The sequence below is a fragment of the Geotrypetes seraphini genome, chromosome 7 (assembly GCF_902459505.1).
Source record: "Geotrypetes seraphini chromosome 7, aGeoSer1.1, whole genome shotgun sequence".
Classification (NCBI taxonomy): domain Eukaryota; kingdom Metazoa; phylum Chordata; class Amphibia; order Gymnophiona; family Dermophiidae; genus Geotrypetes; species Geotrypetes seraphini.
Genome location: NC_047090.1, coordinates 192712187 through 192729123, shown reverse-complemented (window position 1 = coordinate 192729123; position 16937 = coordinate 192712187). Strand labels below are relative to the sequence as shown.

Below are 16937 nucleotides of genomic sequence, written 5' to 3'. Positions count from 1 at the left end.
AGCACTCTGTGATCGTAGAATCAGCACTTAAGTGTGCTAAAATTACTCGTAGCATTACCAATACTCCTCCTGGCAAAGACCACAAACTTCTAGACCTTGTTTCTAGAAAAGTTTACCAAAACGCCATGTTAGTATGTCGCATTGCCAATCATCAATTTCACATTACACAATACCTATTTGAGCTACCTAAACAATTAGAACAATCAACTCTGCTCCCAGATCTTCAAGAATGCATTCAATACCTGCTTCGTACCTCTTCTGACACGTATGACACTGCTTCAAGAGCAGCGGCCAGTGCCATTGCAGGGTGAAGTATGGTCTGGCTCCGGGAATCGGGAATAAGAGAAGATGCTCATAATAAACTTGCAAACGCACATGCGTTAGCGATGAGCTCTTTGGTGATCTAGTTGAAACCATTTTTTTTTTTTAAATTAAAGGAAAACAATACCACTTTGCAAGTTCTGGCACAGGGGAATATAGATCAGCATTTTTTTCAACAAAAAAGTCCTATAATCGTTAAAGTACAAAGATACCTTTTAGAAGATATAACCAGCAGCGTTATAGTTATAGCAAATATTACAAGCAACCATTTCAACAAAATAATAAGCAAAGACCTAGAGAAAGAAAAACATTGAAATAAACTGTGACAGCTCAACAGAAGCCTGCACCAAACTTTTAATGCTTGCCCAAATTCGTTCAAATTAGGTCCAGTGGGGAGGTCGCCTGACCTCTTTTCATCCACAGTGGTCTCAAATAACAACGGACCAATGGGTTTTGTCAATCATCCAAAGGGGTTACAGACTTCGCTTGACATCAGTTCCAAAATTCCGCAAGCTGAAGATTAAAAAAAAATAAAAAAAAATTTTATTTTGAAAGTCAAGATAAACAATACAACACTCTGAAAACATATAACCATAAACCAAAACTCAGGATAAAAGAGTCCACTGTGTGGTTTCTTCGTGGGGACTAAAGAAACCCTACAGGCAAAACAGAGCAATGTCCATCTCCCCCATCCTCCCACCCACGCACTTCAGCAACAAAAATTCAAAAGAGTCACAAGCTGAAGATTTATCAGATGCCTCAAGAACAACTTCTGGTACTAAATCAAGAAATTTCCACCCTTCTCCAACAAAACTGCAAAGAACCTGTACCCTTGCAGAATCAAAATCAAGGATTTTATTCCCAATATTTTTTAATTCCAAAGAAAAAGGAAGGTCTCAGACCAATTGTGGATCTTCAAGGACTCAAAAATGACATGGTGACAAAATTCATCACCGTCCCCGTCCCCGCAGATAACCATCTTCATGTCATTCTTTAAGGAGAGAGGGAAGAATCAGAGTATGAATGGCCACAACCACTGACCCACAAGCTTTGCTTTGAAGAATGCTGGTGTAGAAGGACTGAGGTTGAAATGGAATTGTTAGGCTAAAAGATGCTGGGAACAAATATGTGGAGAGTGATGAGGAGAAAGAAAATGTGCTACACAAATACTTCTGTTCTGTGTTCACAGAAGAAAATCCTGGAGAAGGACCGAGACTGTCTGGCAAAGTTACACGAGAAAATGGAGTAGATTCTGCGCCGTTCACGGAGGAGGGTTTTTATGAGCAACTTGAAAAACTGAAGGTGGACAAAGCGATGGGACCAGACGGGATCCATCCCAGGATACTAAGGGAGCTCAGAGAGGTTCTGGCGAATCCTATTAAAGACTTGTTCAACAAATCTCTGAAGACGGGAGTGATTCCTGGGGATTGGAGAAGAGCGGATGTGGTCCCTATTCATAAAAGTGGTCACAGGGATGAAGCAGGAAACTACAGGCCGGTGAGCCTCACTTCAGTTGTTGGAAAAATAATGGAAGTGTTGCTGAAAGAAAGGATAGTGTACTTCCTTGAATCATTCTAATGGGTTACAGGATCCGAGGCAACATAGCTTTACAAAAGGTAAATCGTGCCAAACGAACCTGATTGAATTTTTTGATTGGGTGACCAGAGAGCTGGATCGAGGACATATGCTAGATGTAATTTACTTGGATTTCAGCAAAGCCTTTGATACAGTTCCTCATAGGAGGCTGTTGAACAAACTTGAAGGGCTGAAGTTAGGACCCAAAGTGGTGAACTGGGTCAGAAACTGGCTGTCGGACAGACGCCAGAGGGTGGTGGTTAATGGAAGTCGCTCGAAGGAAGGAAAGGTGACTAGTGGAGTCCCTCAGGGTTCGGTGCTGGGGCCAATCATAGTAACATAGTAACATAGTAGATGACGGCAGATAAAGACCCGAATGGTCCATCCAGTCTGCCCAACCTGATTCAATTTAAATTTTTTTTTTTTTTTTCTTCTTAGCTATTTCTGGGCGAGAATCCAAAGCTTTACCCGGTACTGTGCTTGAGTTCCAACTGCCAAAATCTCTGTTAAGACTTACTACAGCCCATCTACACCCTCCCAGCCATTGAAGCCCTCCCCAGCCCATCCTCCACCAAACGGCCATATACAGACACAGACCGTGCAAGTCTGCCCAGTAACTGGCCTAGTTCAATATTTAATATTATTTTCTGATTCTAAATCTTCTGTGTTCATCCCACGCTTCTTTGAACTCAGTCACAGTTTTACTCTCCACCACCTCTCTCGGGAGCGCATTCCAGGCATCCACCACCCTCTCCGTAAAGTAGAATTTCCTAACATTGCCCCTGAATCTACCACCCCTCCTGTTCAATATGTTTGTGAGTGACATTGCTGAAGGGTTAGAAGGAAAAGTGTGCCTTTTTGCAGATGATACCAAGATTTGTAACAGAGTAGACACCGAAGAGGGAGTGGAAAATATGAAAAAGGATCTGCAAAAGTTAGAGGAATGGTCTAATGCCTGGCAACTAAAATTCAATGCAAAGAAATGCAGAATAATGCACTTGGGGATTAATAATAGGAAGGAACCGTATATGCTGGGAGAGAAGCTGATATGCACGTACGGGGAGAGGGACCTTGGGGTTATAGTGTCCGAAGATCTAAAGGCGAAAAAAAAGTGTGACAAGGCAGTGGCTGCTGCCAGAAGGATGCTGGGCTGTATAAAGAGAGGCATAGTCAGTAGAAGGAAGAAGGTGTTGATGCCCCTGTACAGGTTATTGGTGAGGCCCCACTTGGAGTAGTGTTCAGTTTTGGAGACCGTATCTGGTGAAAGACGTAAGAAGACTTGAGGCGGTCCAGAGGAGGGCAACGAAAATGATAGGAGGCTTGCGCCAGAAGATTTATGAGGAGAGACTCAATATGTATACCCTAGAGGAAAGGAGAGACAGGGGAGATATGATTCAGACGTTCAAATACTTGAAGGGTATTAATGTAGAACAAAATCTTTTCCAGAGAAAGGAAAATGGTAAAACCAGAGGACATAATTTGAGGTTGAGGGGTGGTAGATTCAGGGGCAATGTTAGGAAATTCTACTTTACGGAGAGGGTAGTGGATGCCTGGAATGCGCTCCCGAGAGAGGTGGTGGAGAGTAAAACTGTGACTGAGTTCAAAGAAGCGTGGGATGAACACAGAAGATTTAGAATCAGAAAATAATATTAAATATTGAACTAGGCCAGTTACTGGGCAGACTTGCACGGTCTGTGTCTGTGTATGGCCGTTTGGTGGAGGATGGGCAGGAGAGGGCTTCAATGGCTGGGAGGGTGTAGATGGGCTGGAGTAAGTCTTAACAGAGATTTTGGCAGTTGGAACCCAAGCACAGTACCGGGTAAAGCTTTGGATTCTTGCCCAGAAATAACAAGAAGAAAAAATTAAAATTGAATCAGGTTGGGCAGACTGGATGGACCATTCGGGTCTTTATCTGCCGTCATCTACTATGTTACTATATGTTACTATGAAATAGACACTATAAAATGACATGGGATTATTTCCCGCGGTTATCCGCGGGGACGGTGATGAATTTTGTCACCGTGTCATTCTCTAGGGACAGTCTTCACATCCTCAAATAAAAGTTCTGAATGAATACGCTCGCCACTATTCTTCCGCAGTTACGCAAAAATGATGGGATGGTCCCAATTTGTTCAACCTTTCGACAATTTTTTTGTTTCAAGTGCAACAATCAGCACTTCCAATACAAAGAGCTACCCTTTGGTCTCTCCTCGCGTATTCACAAAATGCATGGTGGTAGTCGCAGCACATCTAAGGCAAAAAGAGGTCAATATATTTCCCTATCTGGGGCGAAGGAGGGCCGCGAGGCCGGTTCAGGCCGTAAAGCGCACGCGCACCACATAGTGCCGGGCGCCTACAACGGTTGCCGTGTTAGTACGCATGCGCTTTCACTACCGCGCGGGAAAAGGGTGACTGAAGACACGAACGCGGCGCGCGGCTGAGGCACCTCCAGCGGGGAGGGACGAAGAGGCGACGAGAGAGCAGGACACATCTACAAGGAAGACCCGGGTAAGGGAACGCCATTGACTGAGCCGCCTCTCGAATAAGCCATTTCCCGCTCTCATAAAAAGAAAAACGGACAAAACGCCTCTTCAGTGGGCTGTGCTCGAATTGTCCAATCGGCTCTCTAGTTGTCTAGGTAGAGTGAGCAAAGTGATCCCGCCTCTGGGCTGAATGTCCAATCGGTTCTCTCAGTCTCGCTTCTAAGCTGTCATTGTGTCGGGATGGAATTAGGGAATGTGACTCCGCCTCTGGGCTCAGCTAGATTGTCTGATAGGCCACAGGATGCTCTCGTTCTCTAGCAGGGGTGTGCGTCGGGGGTGGAGTTAGGAAAGGTGGCTCCGCCTCCGGCAGAGCTGGAATGCCTATACAGTACTGTACAGTACAGTACAGTAGTCCAGTCGGGGTGGACTTAGGGAATGCGACTCCGCCTTTAGGCTCAGTTCAATGTCTGATAGGCCAATGGGGGGGGTGTCGGGGTGGAGTCAGGAAGTTGGCCCCGCCCCCGGCTGAGCTGTAGTCCAGTCGGGGTGGAGTTAGGGAATGCGACTTCGCCTTTGGGCTCAGCTCGAATGTCCAATGGGGGTGTGTCGGGGTGGAGTCAGGAAGGTGGCCCCTCCCCCGGCTGAGCTGTAGTCCAGTCGGGGTGGATTTAGGGAATGCGACTCCGCCTTTAGGCTCAGCTGGAATGTCCAATGGGGGTGTGTCGGGGTGGAGTCAGGAAGGTGGCCCCGCCCCCGGCTGAGCTGTAGTCCAGTCGGGGTGGATTTAGGGAATGCGACTCCGCCTTTAGGCTCAGCTGGAATGTCCAATGGGGGTGTGTCGGGGTGGAGTCAGGAAGGTGGCCCCGCCCCCGGCTGAGCTGTAGTCCAGTCGGGGTGGAGTTAGGGAATGCGACTCCGCCTTTGGTCTCAGCTCGAATGTCCAATGGGGGTGGGTCGGGGTGGAGTCAGGAAGGTGGCCCCGCCCCCGGTGTAGTCCAGTCGGGGTGGAGTTAGGGAATGCGACTCCGCATTTGGGCTGAGCTCGAATGTCCGATAATCCAATGGGCGCTCTCGTTCTCTAGCAGGGCGTGTGTGTCGAGGGGTGGAGTTAGGGGATGCGACTCCGCCTTTAGGCTCAGTTCAATGTCTGATAGGCCAATGGGGGGGGTGTCGGGGTGGAGTCAAGAAGGTGGCCCCGCCCCCGGCTGAGCTGTAGTCCAGTCGGGGTGGAGTTAGGGAATGCGACTCCGCCTTTAGGCTCAGTTCAATGTCTGATAGGCCAATGGGGGGGGGGGTCGGGGTGGAGTCAGGAAGGTGGCCCCGCCCCCGGCTGAGCTGTAGTCCAGTCGGGGTGGAGTTAGGGAATGCGACTCCGCCTTTGGGCTCAGCTGGAATGTCCAATGGGAGTGTGTCGTGGTGGAGTCAGGAAGGTGGCCCCGCCCCCGGCTGAGCTGTAGTCCAGTCGGGGTGGAGTTAGGGAATGCGACTCCGCCTTTGGGCTCAGCTCGAATGTCCAATGGAGGTGTGTCGGGGTGGAGTCAGGAAGGTGGCCCCGCCCCCGGCTGAGCTGTAGTCCAGTCGGGGTGGAGTTAGGGAATGCGACTCCGCCTTTGGGCTCAGCTCGAATGTCCAATGGAGGTGTGTCGGGGTGGAGTCAGGAAGGTGGCCCCGCCCCCGGCTGAGCTGTAGTCCAGTCGGGGTGGAGTTAGGGAATGCGACTCCGCCTTTGGGCTCAGCTGGAATGTCCAATGGGAGTGTGTCGTGGTGGAGTCAGGAAGGTGGCCCCGCCCCCGGCTGAGCTGTAGTCCAGTCGGGGTGGAGTTAGGGAATGCGACTCCGCCTTTGGGCTCAGCTCGAATGTCCAATGGAGGTGTGTCGGGGTGGAGTCAGGAAGGTGGCCCCGCCCCCGGCTGAGCTGTAGTCCAGTCGGGGTGGAGTTAGGGAATGCGACTCCGCCTTTGGGCTCAGCTGGAATGTCCAATGGGAGTGTGTCGTGGTGGAGTCAGGAAGGTGGCCCCGCCCCCGGCTGAGCTGTAGTCCAGTCGGGGTGGAGTTAGGGAATGCGACTCTGCCTTTGGGCTCAGCTCGGATGTCCAATGGGGGTGTGTCGGGGTGGAGTCAGGAAGGTGGCCCCGCCCCCCGGCTGAGCTGTAGTCCAGTCGGGGTGGAGTTAGGGAATGCGACTCCGCCTTTGGGCTCAGTTCAATGTCTGATAGGCCAATGGGGGTGTGTCGGGGTGGAGTCAGGAAGGTGGCCCCGCCCCCGGCTGAGCTGTAATCCAGTCGGGGTGGAGTTAGGGAATGCGACTCCGCCTTTGGGCTCAGTTCAATGTCTGATAGGCCAATGGGGGGGGTGTCGGGGTGGAGTCAGGAAGGTGGCCCCGCCCCCGGCTGAGCTGTAGTCCAGTCGGGGTGGAGTTAGGGAATGCGACTCCGCCTTTAGGCTCAGTTCAATGTCTGATAGGCCAATGGGGGTGTGTCGGGGTGGAGTGAGGAAGGTGGCCCCGCCTCCGGCTGAGCTGGACTGTGTGGCGCTGGGCTTTGAGCGTCGTTGCAGCCCGGCTCCCGGATCTCGAGGGGAGCCTCTTGGCAATGGCGGAAGAGGAGGCGGCCCCCGAGGCTGGTGCCCAGAAGAGCCAAGTGAACGGCGATGCAAGCTTGCTGGGCAGCGCGGATGCCTCCTCCACCTCCCCCCTGCGCCTGTCCCGGCGGCGCTGGGCCATCCTGCTGCTCTTCAGCTCCTACTCCCTGTGCAACGCCTTCCAGTGGATCGAGTACAGCATCATCAGCAACATCTTCATGAAGTTCTACGGCGTGGGCGCCTTCTCCATCGACTGGCTGTCCATGAGCTACATGTTCGCCTACGTGCCCCTGCTCTTCCCTGTGGCCTGGCTGCTGGACAAGAAGGGGCTGCGGGTGATCGCGCTGAGCGGCTCGGCGCTGAACTGCCTGGGGGCCTGGCTGAAGACGGCCAGCGTGGGGCCCGACCTTTTTGGGGTGACGGTGCTGGGCCAGGTGGTGTGCTCGGTGGCTCAGGTCTTTATTCTGGGCATGCCCTCTCAGATTGCATCGGTCTGGTTTGGCTCTCACGAGGTGTCCACAGCCTGCTCCCTCGGTGTGTTTGGAAACCAGGTATGGCGAGAGTGGCCAGCAGAAGTCATCTAAGCTGCCTAGGGGTGGGGGGGGGGGGGGGGAGGTAGAAAGTATAGAAAAAAATTCAGTCTCCCACACTGGCAGGAGAGGAGGTGTGCCAATGCTTTCAGTACAAGCTGCCATGCATCAGGGACTGGCATTTCTGAAGCTCTTTCATATGAAATGATGTGCATGGATCTTAAACTCAGAGGTCAGACAGGTGGAGAAGAAAACCCCACATGGTCCATCCAGTCTGCTCATTGGGGTGGCCAGAGCCATGCTTGCCATGCTGACAGGGTGGGTGAGCTGCAGTTTCAGCCCCTCTCTCCTTTTTCCAGTAGAAAAAGAAGTAGAGATTTTGTGTCAGCAGCGTCCAGAGCTTCCTCTTATTTTTCGCTGTTGTCAGCATCCTTCGCTGCAGGTTTCTTTGGTAAGATTGCTCAGGTTCAGTTGGGAGGTGAAGTTCGTGTTTCAGTTATGTTCTGATTTTGTCTTAGTTTGCTTATTCCTGAGCTGAGAGAAGCTAGTCAAAAGGCGGTAAAATGAGATCCATAAAATGGTATCATTTTGTTAACTTAAAAAAAAAAACCCAAAACTTTTGATGTCTATTATTTTTCAAGTGAAGCCCAAAGAAGATGGAAATGGCAAAAAGTTCCCAAGCTGTCTGGAGTCTCTTTACTCTTTCTGTTGCTTTTCAGGGCTTCCTTTGAGTTTTCCCTGCATTAGTCAGCTACAGTTTCACAGACCTTGAGATTATCCCATTTCTTGTTCTTTCTTTGAGGTACTGTGGCTGAGAACGTGGCATCTCGGGCTGAATGCAGGGATTTCTGGGATGCAGTCTTGTAATTACAGAGATTTTTTTTCCACAATTTTACATTACATTACATTACATAACATATAATAAAGCAAGCCAGATGTACAGAAAGCTGTAATGATATATCAAAAGCAATGAAAAAATGAGCAGAAACTCAAATATACAATTACAGCTGAAGTCCCTCAAAGCAGGCACATCAAGACGTCATTTCTGGTTTATTTTAGATTGATGCAAGTTAACCTCCATATCTGCAGCAATGCGCCCTCATTCTATAAACTCACGCACCCAGCCTGACACTTAGTGCGCAAAGTTGCATGCAAAAGGTCAGCTACACATATAACTTAAATGAATTTACAGGCTAACTGTTTTTAACAACCAATCCTTGGCAATAATTGGGGATGAATTGGTGCTTGCTTATTTATTTATTTATTTCAATTTATATCTCATCCTCCCAGAAAGCTCAGGATGGGTTACGAGTTAACATTCATAGTTGCAAACAGACTGAGGAGGGCAAAAGGGCATAAGAATAAGGAGGCCGGCAATGGAGCGATCAAGCTGGGGTCACAACCGGGTAAGTGGCTGCTCAGGCAGGCAGCTCTGTAGGCCACATATAGAAGCAGGTCTGGGGGAGGGGGGGGGCATTAAAAACTTCTCATTTCATAGATGCATTTGAGCAATGAATAACACCATGTTTTCTTTTTTGATCCAGTAAACATGGCCCTGCTTTGATCTGATTCTACAATCCTTTCCTACCTTTCCCTATGTTTACTTTTCTGAATTTATTGTAGTTCTACCCTATACCTTGTGTATTTATGAGTGTCATTGTCCATGTCTTCTGTTTTTAATGTTTTTAATTATATTCCCATTTTTTATGTACATTGCTTAGAATCTATGATAGGTGTTCAATCAGTTTTAATAAATTTGAAACAGGTTGGGGGCATCCCTGGCACTTACACTCCTAGCGTGTAGAACACTTGCAGTTACACACCTAACTGCCCTTATTTAGTCATGAGCATTTTCACCAGCCGTGTAAGTGCTCATGCCTAAAACATGTAAACTGCAGACATGCATGTAGCTGCCAGAATAGAAGACTAGCGTATTAAATATCAAATTTGTGCTATGCATGCAGCAACCCAGCACCAACTTTGGCTGAGCTACAGTCAGGGGCGGACTGACTGGCATCTGAACCCCTGGGCCCCCTATACCTGTTTCTGTAACAGATTGCAGCAACGGTTCCCTTCAGTTGTCTGCTGCTGAGCTTGCTGTCCGCTCTCTGTTGCATCAGAAGGGGGCAGGACAAGTTGAGAGCAGGCAGCGAGCTTGGAGGCAGACAGCTGGCAGGAAGCACTGGGCCCTCAGACACTGCTCAGTTGCCTGCATGGTCAGTCCACCCTTGGCTACAGAGAAGTATCTCTTAAGTGGCCAGAAGGGCTGTTAGATCAGCAGCAACAAACAAACCCTTAACAGATTGCAATAGTAGAACACCATCAGAGCAGAGGAGCAAAAAACACTTCCTCTTTTTATGGGTTTCTCATGATACATCCATGAACATCTAGATTTTGCAATTTAAGAACAATTTATCTCTGTTCCTAAAATGTTATAGAAAAAAGCATTCTGTATCTGATGGCTAAAGCAAAAATCACAACAGAATCCAAAGATTTAAGAAACGCAAACACATTTAAGGCATCCACTTTCCTGCACCCCTTCGTAACAGTGCTCCTTGTATAGAATTCTAGCCTTGTCTGCAATTCAGTGTCAGGGGTAAATGGGAATTCCTAAATGATAGTAGTCAGTAAAGCATATGCTTAAATAGTCAGAATAGCCATGTCTCTCCCGTATGAGCGCTACCTTTGCAATTACATGGTAGAACATTTAGATGCAAAGTTATAGAATATAAATACAAAGCAGGGCAAAATTTAAAACTCTGTATCTGATCTTCAAGGCCCTCAAAGGAAATGGTCCAGAGTACTTGAAGAACAGGATCACCTCTGAGTCACTAAGGTCCTCCCAAGGAGTATTCCTAACCATACAATGTGATACCACCAGCGAGCCTTCTCCGGAGTACCCCCCCCCCCATCGGGAATGCATTCCCTGAAAGATTTCAGCTCTACTTAGGAAGCAGGTGAAAGCTTGGCTCTTCAACCAGGTCTACAATGGAAGAAGAAACCAACTTGCTAATCATATTCATGAAGTGACACCGGCTGCGGGACCTGTTTATCCACTCCTACCATTCTGACCTCACGTGCAACTCCTTTAAATTCCTTCCTCCTGCTACTTTGCTGTCTATTAAAATGTTTTGCACAACAGAGGAGTCGTGAGGATAAGATGTCAATAATTCAGCCATGGGTGTAAAATTCAAGATACACTTTATTGATTGCAGCACTGCGAAGACTCGACTCTGACAGTGTTTCGGCATCTATGCCTTTGTCAAGAGTCCCAAAAACTCATTACTCTATATCAGGTGTGTCCACATGTTTTTTGGCTTGTGAGCTACTTTTAAAATGCCCAGGTCAAAATGATCTACTAACAATAAAAATTTAGTAAAGGGGGCCATAGTGCAAAATATAAACAGCAGATATAAATTCTCAAAAAGGACACATTTTGATCACTAAATTGAAAATAAAATCATTTTTTCCTACCTTTGTTGTCTGGTGATTTCATAAGTCTCTGGTTGCACTTCCTTTTGACTGTGCATCCAATATTTCTTTCTTTCTGCCTCCAGACCTCATTTCATTCCCCAACCAACATCTCTCTCTGTCCCTCCATGAGTCCAACTTTTTCTTCCTCCCTGCCAGGCCTCTGCCACCCGACACACTTCATTCCCTCCCCCAACTTTTTCTTTCTTTCTTTCTCTCTCCCTGCTTTCCCAACGCCGTCGCAGCAACAGGGAGCGGCCAGGCACGTGCAGCGAATGCACAACGGCCGGCCCAACATTAATTCTGATGTCAGAGAGGAAGTTCTGGGCCAGCCAATCGCTGCCTGGCTGGCCCAGAACTTCTTTGGGGAAAGGCTTGTGGGCCGGCAGAGTGCAATCGCTGCACGCACCTGGCCCTTCCTTGCAGCGGCTTCAGCGAGGAGCATGCAGAGATCCCAGGCTCTGTAATCAACTCGCGTAGCCTTTGCGATCTACGATGTTTTGGTCAACCCTGCTCTATCACATGAATAAAGCATTCAATGTTGGTCAACGTAAGGAGCGAACAGAGCAGTAACTGGTGTCCAAAGCAAAGCCGAGGGTCACGAATAAGAATGTTTAATCACATATTATGTCAACATTGCAATGTCACATACTATGCCCTACTTGTAATTTGAATATTTTACTGTTGTAATTCGCCATTGCTTTTGTTGACTTATTCTTGCTGTACATGCAGAGAATTCCTTCAAAAAGGTTGTAAAGAAATAGTGTCTTAACTGCTAATTGGTGGCTGACGTTTGACACACCATATTAAATTAGAGGGTTTTTGAAACAAGACAAAACAAGCTTCAAGTTTATTAAAAAAAAATTTCAACCGCTTAATCGGGTTGCTAAGTGGTGTACAATATAAAATTAACATAAAAACAGATTAAAATTAGGGATACTAAACAATACCAAAGTAATTTAGTAAAACACATTATAAGACATATGGATTAACTTCAAACAATAGGAAAGAATCGTGAAAGAAATGGCACAATAGGTTAGGATAAAAAGAGATGAAACTTGTTTGTTTTTGTCCAGTTAGTGTTCAAAGGCATCCTGGAACAAAAATGTTTTGAATTTTGATTTGAATTGTTTTGTTACGGATTCACTGCGCAAATGATTGGGCGGTGACCGCAAAATTATTGGAACGCAACGTGTTGATTAATTTTAATGATGGTTGACAAGAATGTTTTGTGACATTGAACGAAGCGATTTTGAAGGATTATAAGTCTGTCAATGAATTCTGGTTGATTATTTAAGCGTGTTGTAAAGGTTAAAAGTAAGATTTTATAACTAATTCTGTGTTCAACGGGTAACCAATGTGCGCTGAACAGGAGAGGTGAAATGTGATCGTATTTCTTAGCTCCACAAATAATCTTGACTCAAATTGCATTTGGGGTTTTTCTTCAATATAATTCCTGGGGCAGATACACTGGACACACTCTGAGACTACCACAAATTTACTCCCCAAATCCTCCCAAATCTGCTCTCACAGGCTCAGGGAAGAAAATTGTTCTTGGTTCAAACTCAGCAGTCTGATTTGACAACATACTGTAATTCTTTACATCTCATCAGGTTCACAGGGTCCTCAAACATTCTTTTGGTCTAAACCCAGGCTGCAACGGTCTATTCAGTAGGTACAATTTGCTCACCTTAACCACGCTGATATTTACCGTCTCTCTCTCTTTGAGGCTGCACTACTTCCCAGGGCTTCTTCTATGCCAAGAGCTAGGGAAACTTCTTTTGTGGAAGATTCTCCCTGGGGACCTCTTTCGTGATCCAGGCTGGGGCAGAAGTACTCCTTCCTGCCTGTATCCCTTCCCTAATGGATTTCAGCACTGAGCTGCAAAGCTCGGCATTCTGGGACAGGTAGTTTTCCCTGATTTGTCTGACGGCTCCTGCTGCAATCTTATTGAGGAAAAACCCCTTAATCTCTCACATTGCAGCATCCTTAGCTATAAAAAGCCAGTGTTTTAAATATTACAGCAGTTCCAAGAGCACCAATACACTTCTTCCTGCATAGAAACTACAGGCCCCTTTTACAAAGCTACATAGGAACTGAATGGGCTTTGGTACACTTATCGCAGAAGCATCACTACCACGGCTTTGTAAAAGACCCCCTCCCTATGTCTGCTCAGAGATTCTTACATTTTGGTCAGACATACAGAATAATACTAGAAGAAAGAACTGATGATGCATTTCCTCCTGTACAAAAGTAGAAGAGATGACACATTTCTCCCAAGCTGATACTGTTCAAGCTCCAGAAGTTTCTAATTGGTTTTTCTTTTCTACTTGCACATTTTATTTTTCCAGCCAGATTGATTCTAGTTCTTTAAACTCTTCCTCTGTCTGTCTTCTCCTTTCCGTTGCTTCTCTATCTGTCTGACATTGATGTCTCCTTTCATCTTTTTTTCTCACATTTTACAGTCAGGTTTTATCCCTCATACTATTTTGACCTTTTATCTACCTACCAACGTTTAATCTCATTCTCATCTCCTCAGTCCCCTTTCTCAATCTCCTTTTCTCCTGGCTTTCACTCATTCACTACGTATGAGTCGCCCATTTCTGTTTTCTATGCTCACCTCCTTCTACTTGCTCGCTATTGAGCTTCCCATTCCCCTTCTTTCAACTTTCCCCACATTTCCTTTTCCAGATTTTCTCTCTCCTTCTAGAGTCCTTTCTCTTAATCCCTTCCTAGGTCCTCTAGAACAATGTTTCCTATGTTGGTCCTAGAGTACCCCCTTGCCGGTCAGGTTTTTAGAATAGCCACTATAAATATACATGAGTTTGATTTGCATACACTGCCTCCAGAAGGATGCTGGGCTGTATAGAGAGAGGTATAACCAGTTGATGCCCCACTTTATTGTGTTCAGTTTTGGAGTCCATATATGGCCAAAGATATAAGAAGAATTAAAGCAGTCCAGAGAAAAGTGACGAAAATGGTAGGGAGTTTGCGCCAAAAGAAGTATGAGAAGACCTCAACATGTATACTCTGGAGGAGAGGAAGGTCAGGGGTGATAGGATACAGACATTTAAATATTTTAAAGGTATTAATATGGAAACTAGTAAAACTAGAGGACATAAATTGAGGTTGAGGGGTGGTAGACTTAGGAGTAATGTTAGAAAGAGGACGGTGGATGCCTGGAGAAGGTGGTGGAGAAGATGAACACAGACGATCACTAATTAGAATATGAATGGGCAAACTTTCATGGTCTGAATCCTGCAAATGAGATGGTTTGGATAGGCTGGAGCAAGCTTCAATGGCAGCTTTAGTAGATGGAACCTAAGGACGGTGCCAAGTAGATTTCTAAGGTAACAAAGAAAAAAGACATTTTAATCATGAAATTGTAATTACAAGGCAGACTGGATGGACCATTCAGGTCTTTATCTGTCGTCATTTACTATGTTAACAAACTGCACTAATAAATGGGCTTAGCGCGCACATATGCGGTTCTTTCCCAAACTCTGTCTAAGCCCATTTATAGAGCAGCTGTTATATCTTTTACTGAACCACTATGAACCCTGAAAAAATAATAGTCTGCACTTGGACGCATCTGATGATGTCATCACGTTAGCCTTGAGACACCGCCCCCACCGGGTTTCTCCAGCGTCTTAAAATCCCTGAGACGCCATTACAAATTCTTGTTCCTCTAGGCGATAGCTTTATTTTCACACGCCTTGGGTGGACGGTGCTGACAACCTGCAATAGTGGCCAGTCGCCTAACGGCTCCAATTGTGGTTCGCCGTTCCTTTACAGCTATCTGTACCAATCCCACTCCTGAGGAAGGTATCGAAACGGAGCTCTGTCGAGTGGAGACTTCTACAGATTATACAGACTACAAAGCTCCTAATGAAGCTAAGTATTTAAATCTAAGGATTTTGGATGTGCATATATCCTTCGGATTCATCCTGAGGATATTTACTTGAATTGCCAAAGAAGATACATATAACAAACTGCACATATTGATTTTGGATGTTTTATATATGACTGCTTTTTACAGGAATTTTATACCTACTGGTTTCATGAAGAAAAGATACAATGAATGAATTGGGCTTTATTGGATAAATTGTTAAGCGTTTGCATCTGCACTTTATATATCCATCACAAATTAGTTCTTTAGCTTTTTAAGTATTTTTAAGGACTCTATGCACTTTTCTAGCACTTCAGCACTTTTTCAAATATTTTTTGGAGTCTTGGGAGATTATTAAGGACTAGTTCTACTGGAAAAAATGTTGTAGCAGATACATAGATGGACTATGTGATGTATGAGGCAGTCCTTATTTAGACCCATGGTCTAGTGCTAGTCACTTTGGAGTTGCTGCCTGAGCCAATTCGTCTCTCGCAGGGCATACCAAGGCTCATACTGATGTCCATTATTTAAAGCTAATTATTTGGTTGCTCCAGTTTTTTGTACATGTTATTCAACATTCTTTCCATAAGAACTAGAGTTCTGTCCAGTTTGTTATTGGTAATATCTTTTACTGGCCATGCACTAATGAAAATGAGCATGCATTTCATTATCTAGTAAGTGAAGTGGAGAAAATGAGGCTTGAAAAGAGAATGGAAAAACAATGATTGATAGGACAGGAAAGCTGTGTGGCTGTGCAGAGGACCAGGCATGGTGAGGGAAGGAGACTCGCTCAAAGGCAGTGATTTGAAGCGCTTCCAGTCTTAAGTCGCTAGGGAGTGCGTTCCATGGGGTAGAGCCTCTTACCAAGCATTTGCCAATTCCTAAGGACTCCCCTGTTATGGATGTGCCAACCAGTTAACCCAGCAGTAAAGTAAGCATGCAAGCTGGTTAGCACACGCACACCCATTCTCCACCTCAATACGACCTTTCAAAAAAGTACAAATAAACTAATGCAGCATGCTTTAGTGTGTCTTGTGTTGGGCCATATTAGCGCTTAATGCACATTAGTAAAATGATCCCGAAATAAGAACATAAGAATTGCCGCTGTTAGGTCAGACCAGTGGTCCATTGTGCCCTGTAGTCTGCTCACGTGGCGGCCCTTAGGTCAAAGACCAGAGCCCTAACTGAGACTAGCCTTACCTGCAGTGTTCCCTCTAAGCGGGCGGGTGTTGTGAGCAAACTTTTTTCACCGTGAGCCAAAAATATCGGGCGCCAGCAAGTTATGAGCCAACTCGCCCGATTCTCCTCTCGCCGCCCTGCCATCTGCCGTACGCCTCTTCCGATTGTGCGCTGTGACGAGAAACGTGTGCGCTGCGATGTAATATTTTGTGCGCCAGCGCAGCTTAGCGGGAACACTGCTTACCTGCATACATTCTGGTTCAGCAGGAACTTGTCTAACTTTGTCTTGAATTCTTGGAGGGTGTTTTCCCCTATAACAGCCTCTGGAAGAGCGTTCCAGCTTTCTACCACTCTCTGGGTGAAGAAGAACTTGTTTGTACGGAATCTATCCCCTTTCAACTTTAGAGAGTGCCCTCTTGTTCTCCCTACCTTGGAGAAGGTGAACAACCTGTCCTTATCTACTAAGTCTATCCCCTTCAGTACCTTGAATGTTTCGATCATGTCCCCTCTCAATCTCCTCTGTTCGAGGGAGGAGAGGCCCAGTTTCTCTAATCTTTCGCTGTACAGCAGCTCCTACAACCCCTTAACCATCTTCTCTGGACCTTTTCGAGTAGTACTGTCTCCTTCATGTACAGCGACCAGTGCTGGACACAGTACTCCAGGTGAGGGCATCCCATGGCCCGGTACAGCGGCATGATAACCTCTGATCTGTTCATGATCCCCTTCTTTATCATTCCTAGCATTCTGTTTGCCCTTTTTGCCACCTTCGCACATTGTGTGGACGGCTTCATTGACTTGTCGATCAGAACTCCCAAGTCCCTTTCCTGGGAGGTCTCTCCAAGTACTGCCCCGGACATCCTGTATTCGTGCATGAGATTTTTGTTACCGACATGCATCACTTTACATTTA

General features: G+C 46.4%; 1 protein-coding gene across 3 annotated transcripts in view; it reads left to right on the top strand.

Moving 5' to 3' along the window:
• Positions 1–6915: 6915 nt before the first annotated feature.
• The window catches only part of FLVCR2 (FLVCR heme transporter 2), a 157178-nt gene continuing 147156 nt past the window's right edge, over positions 6916–16937 (top strand). For all 3 annotated transcript variants that reach the window (XM_033950885.1, XM_033950884.1, XM_033950883.1), the window contains exon 1: positions 6916–7510. In XM_033950885.1, coding sequence (XP_033806776.1) covers positions 6971–7510 — 540 coding nt within the window. In that variant the 5' untranslated portion in view covers positions 6916–6970. The remainder of the gene's footprint in view (positions 7511–16937) is intronic.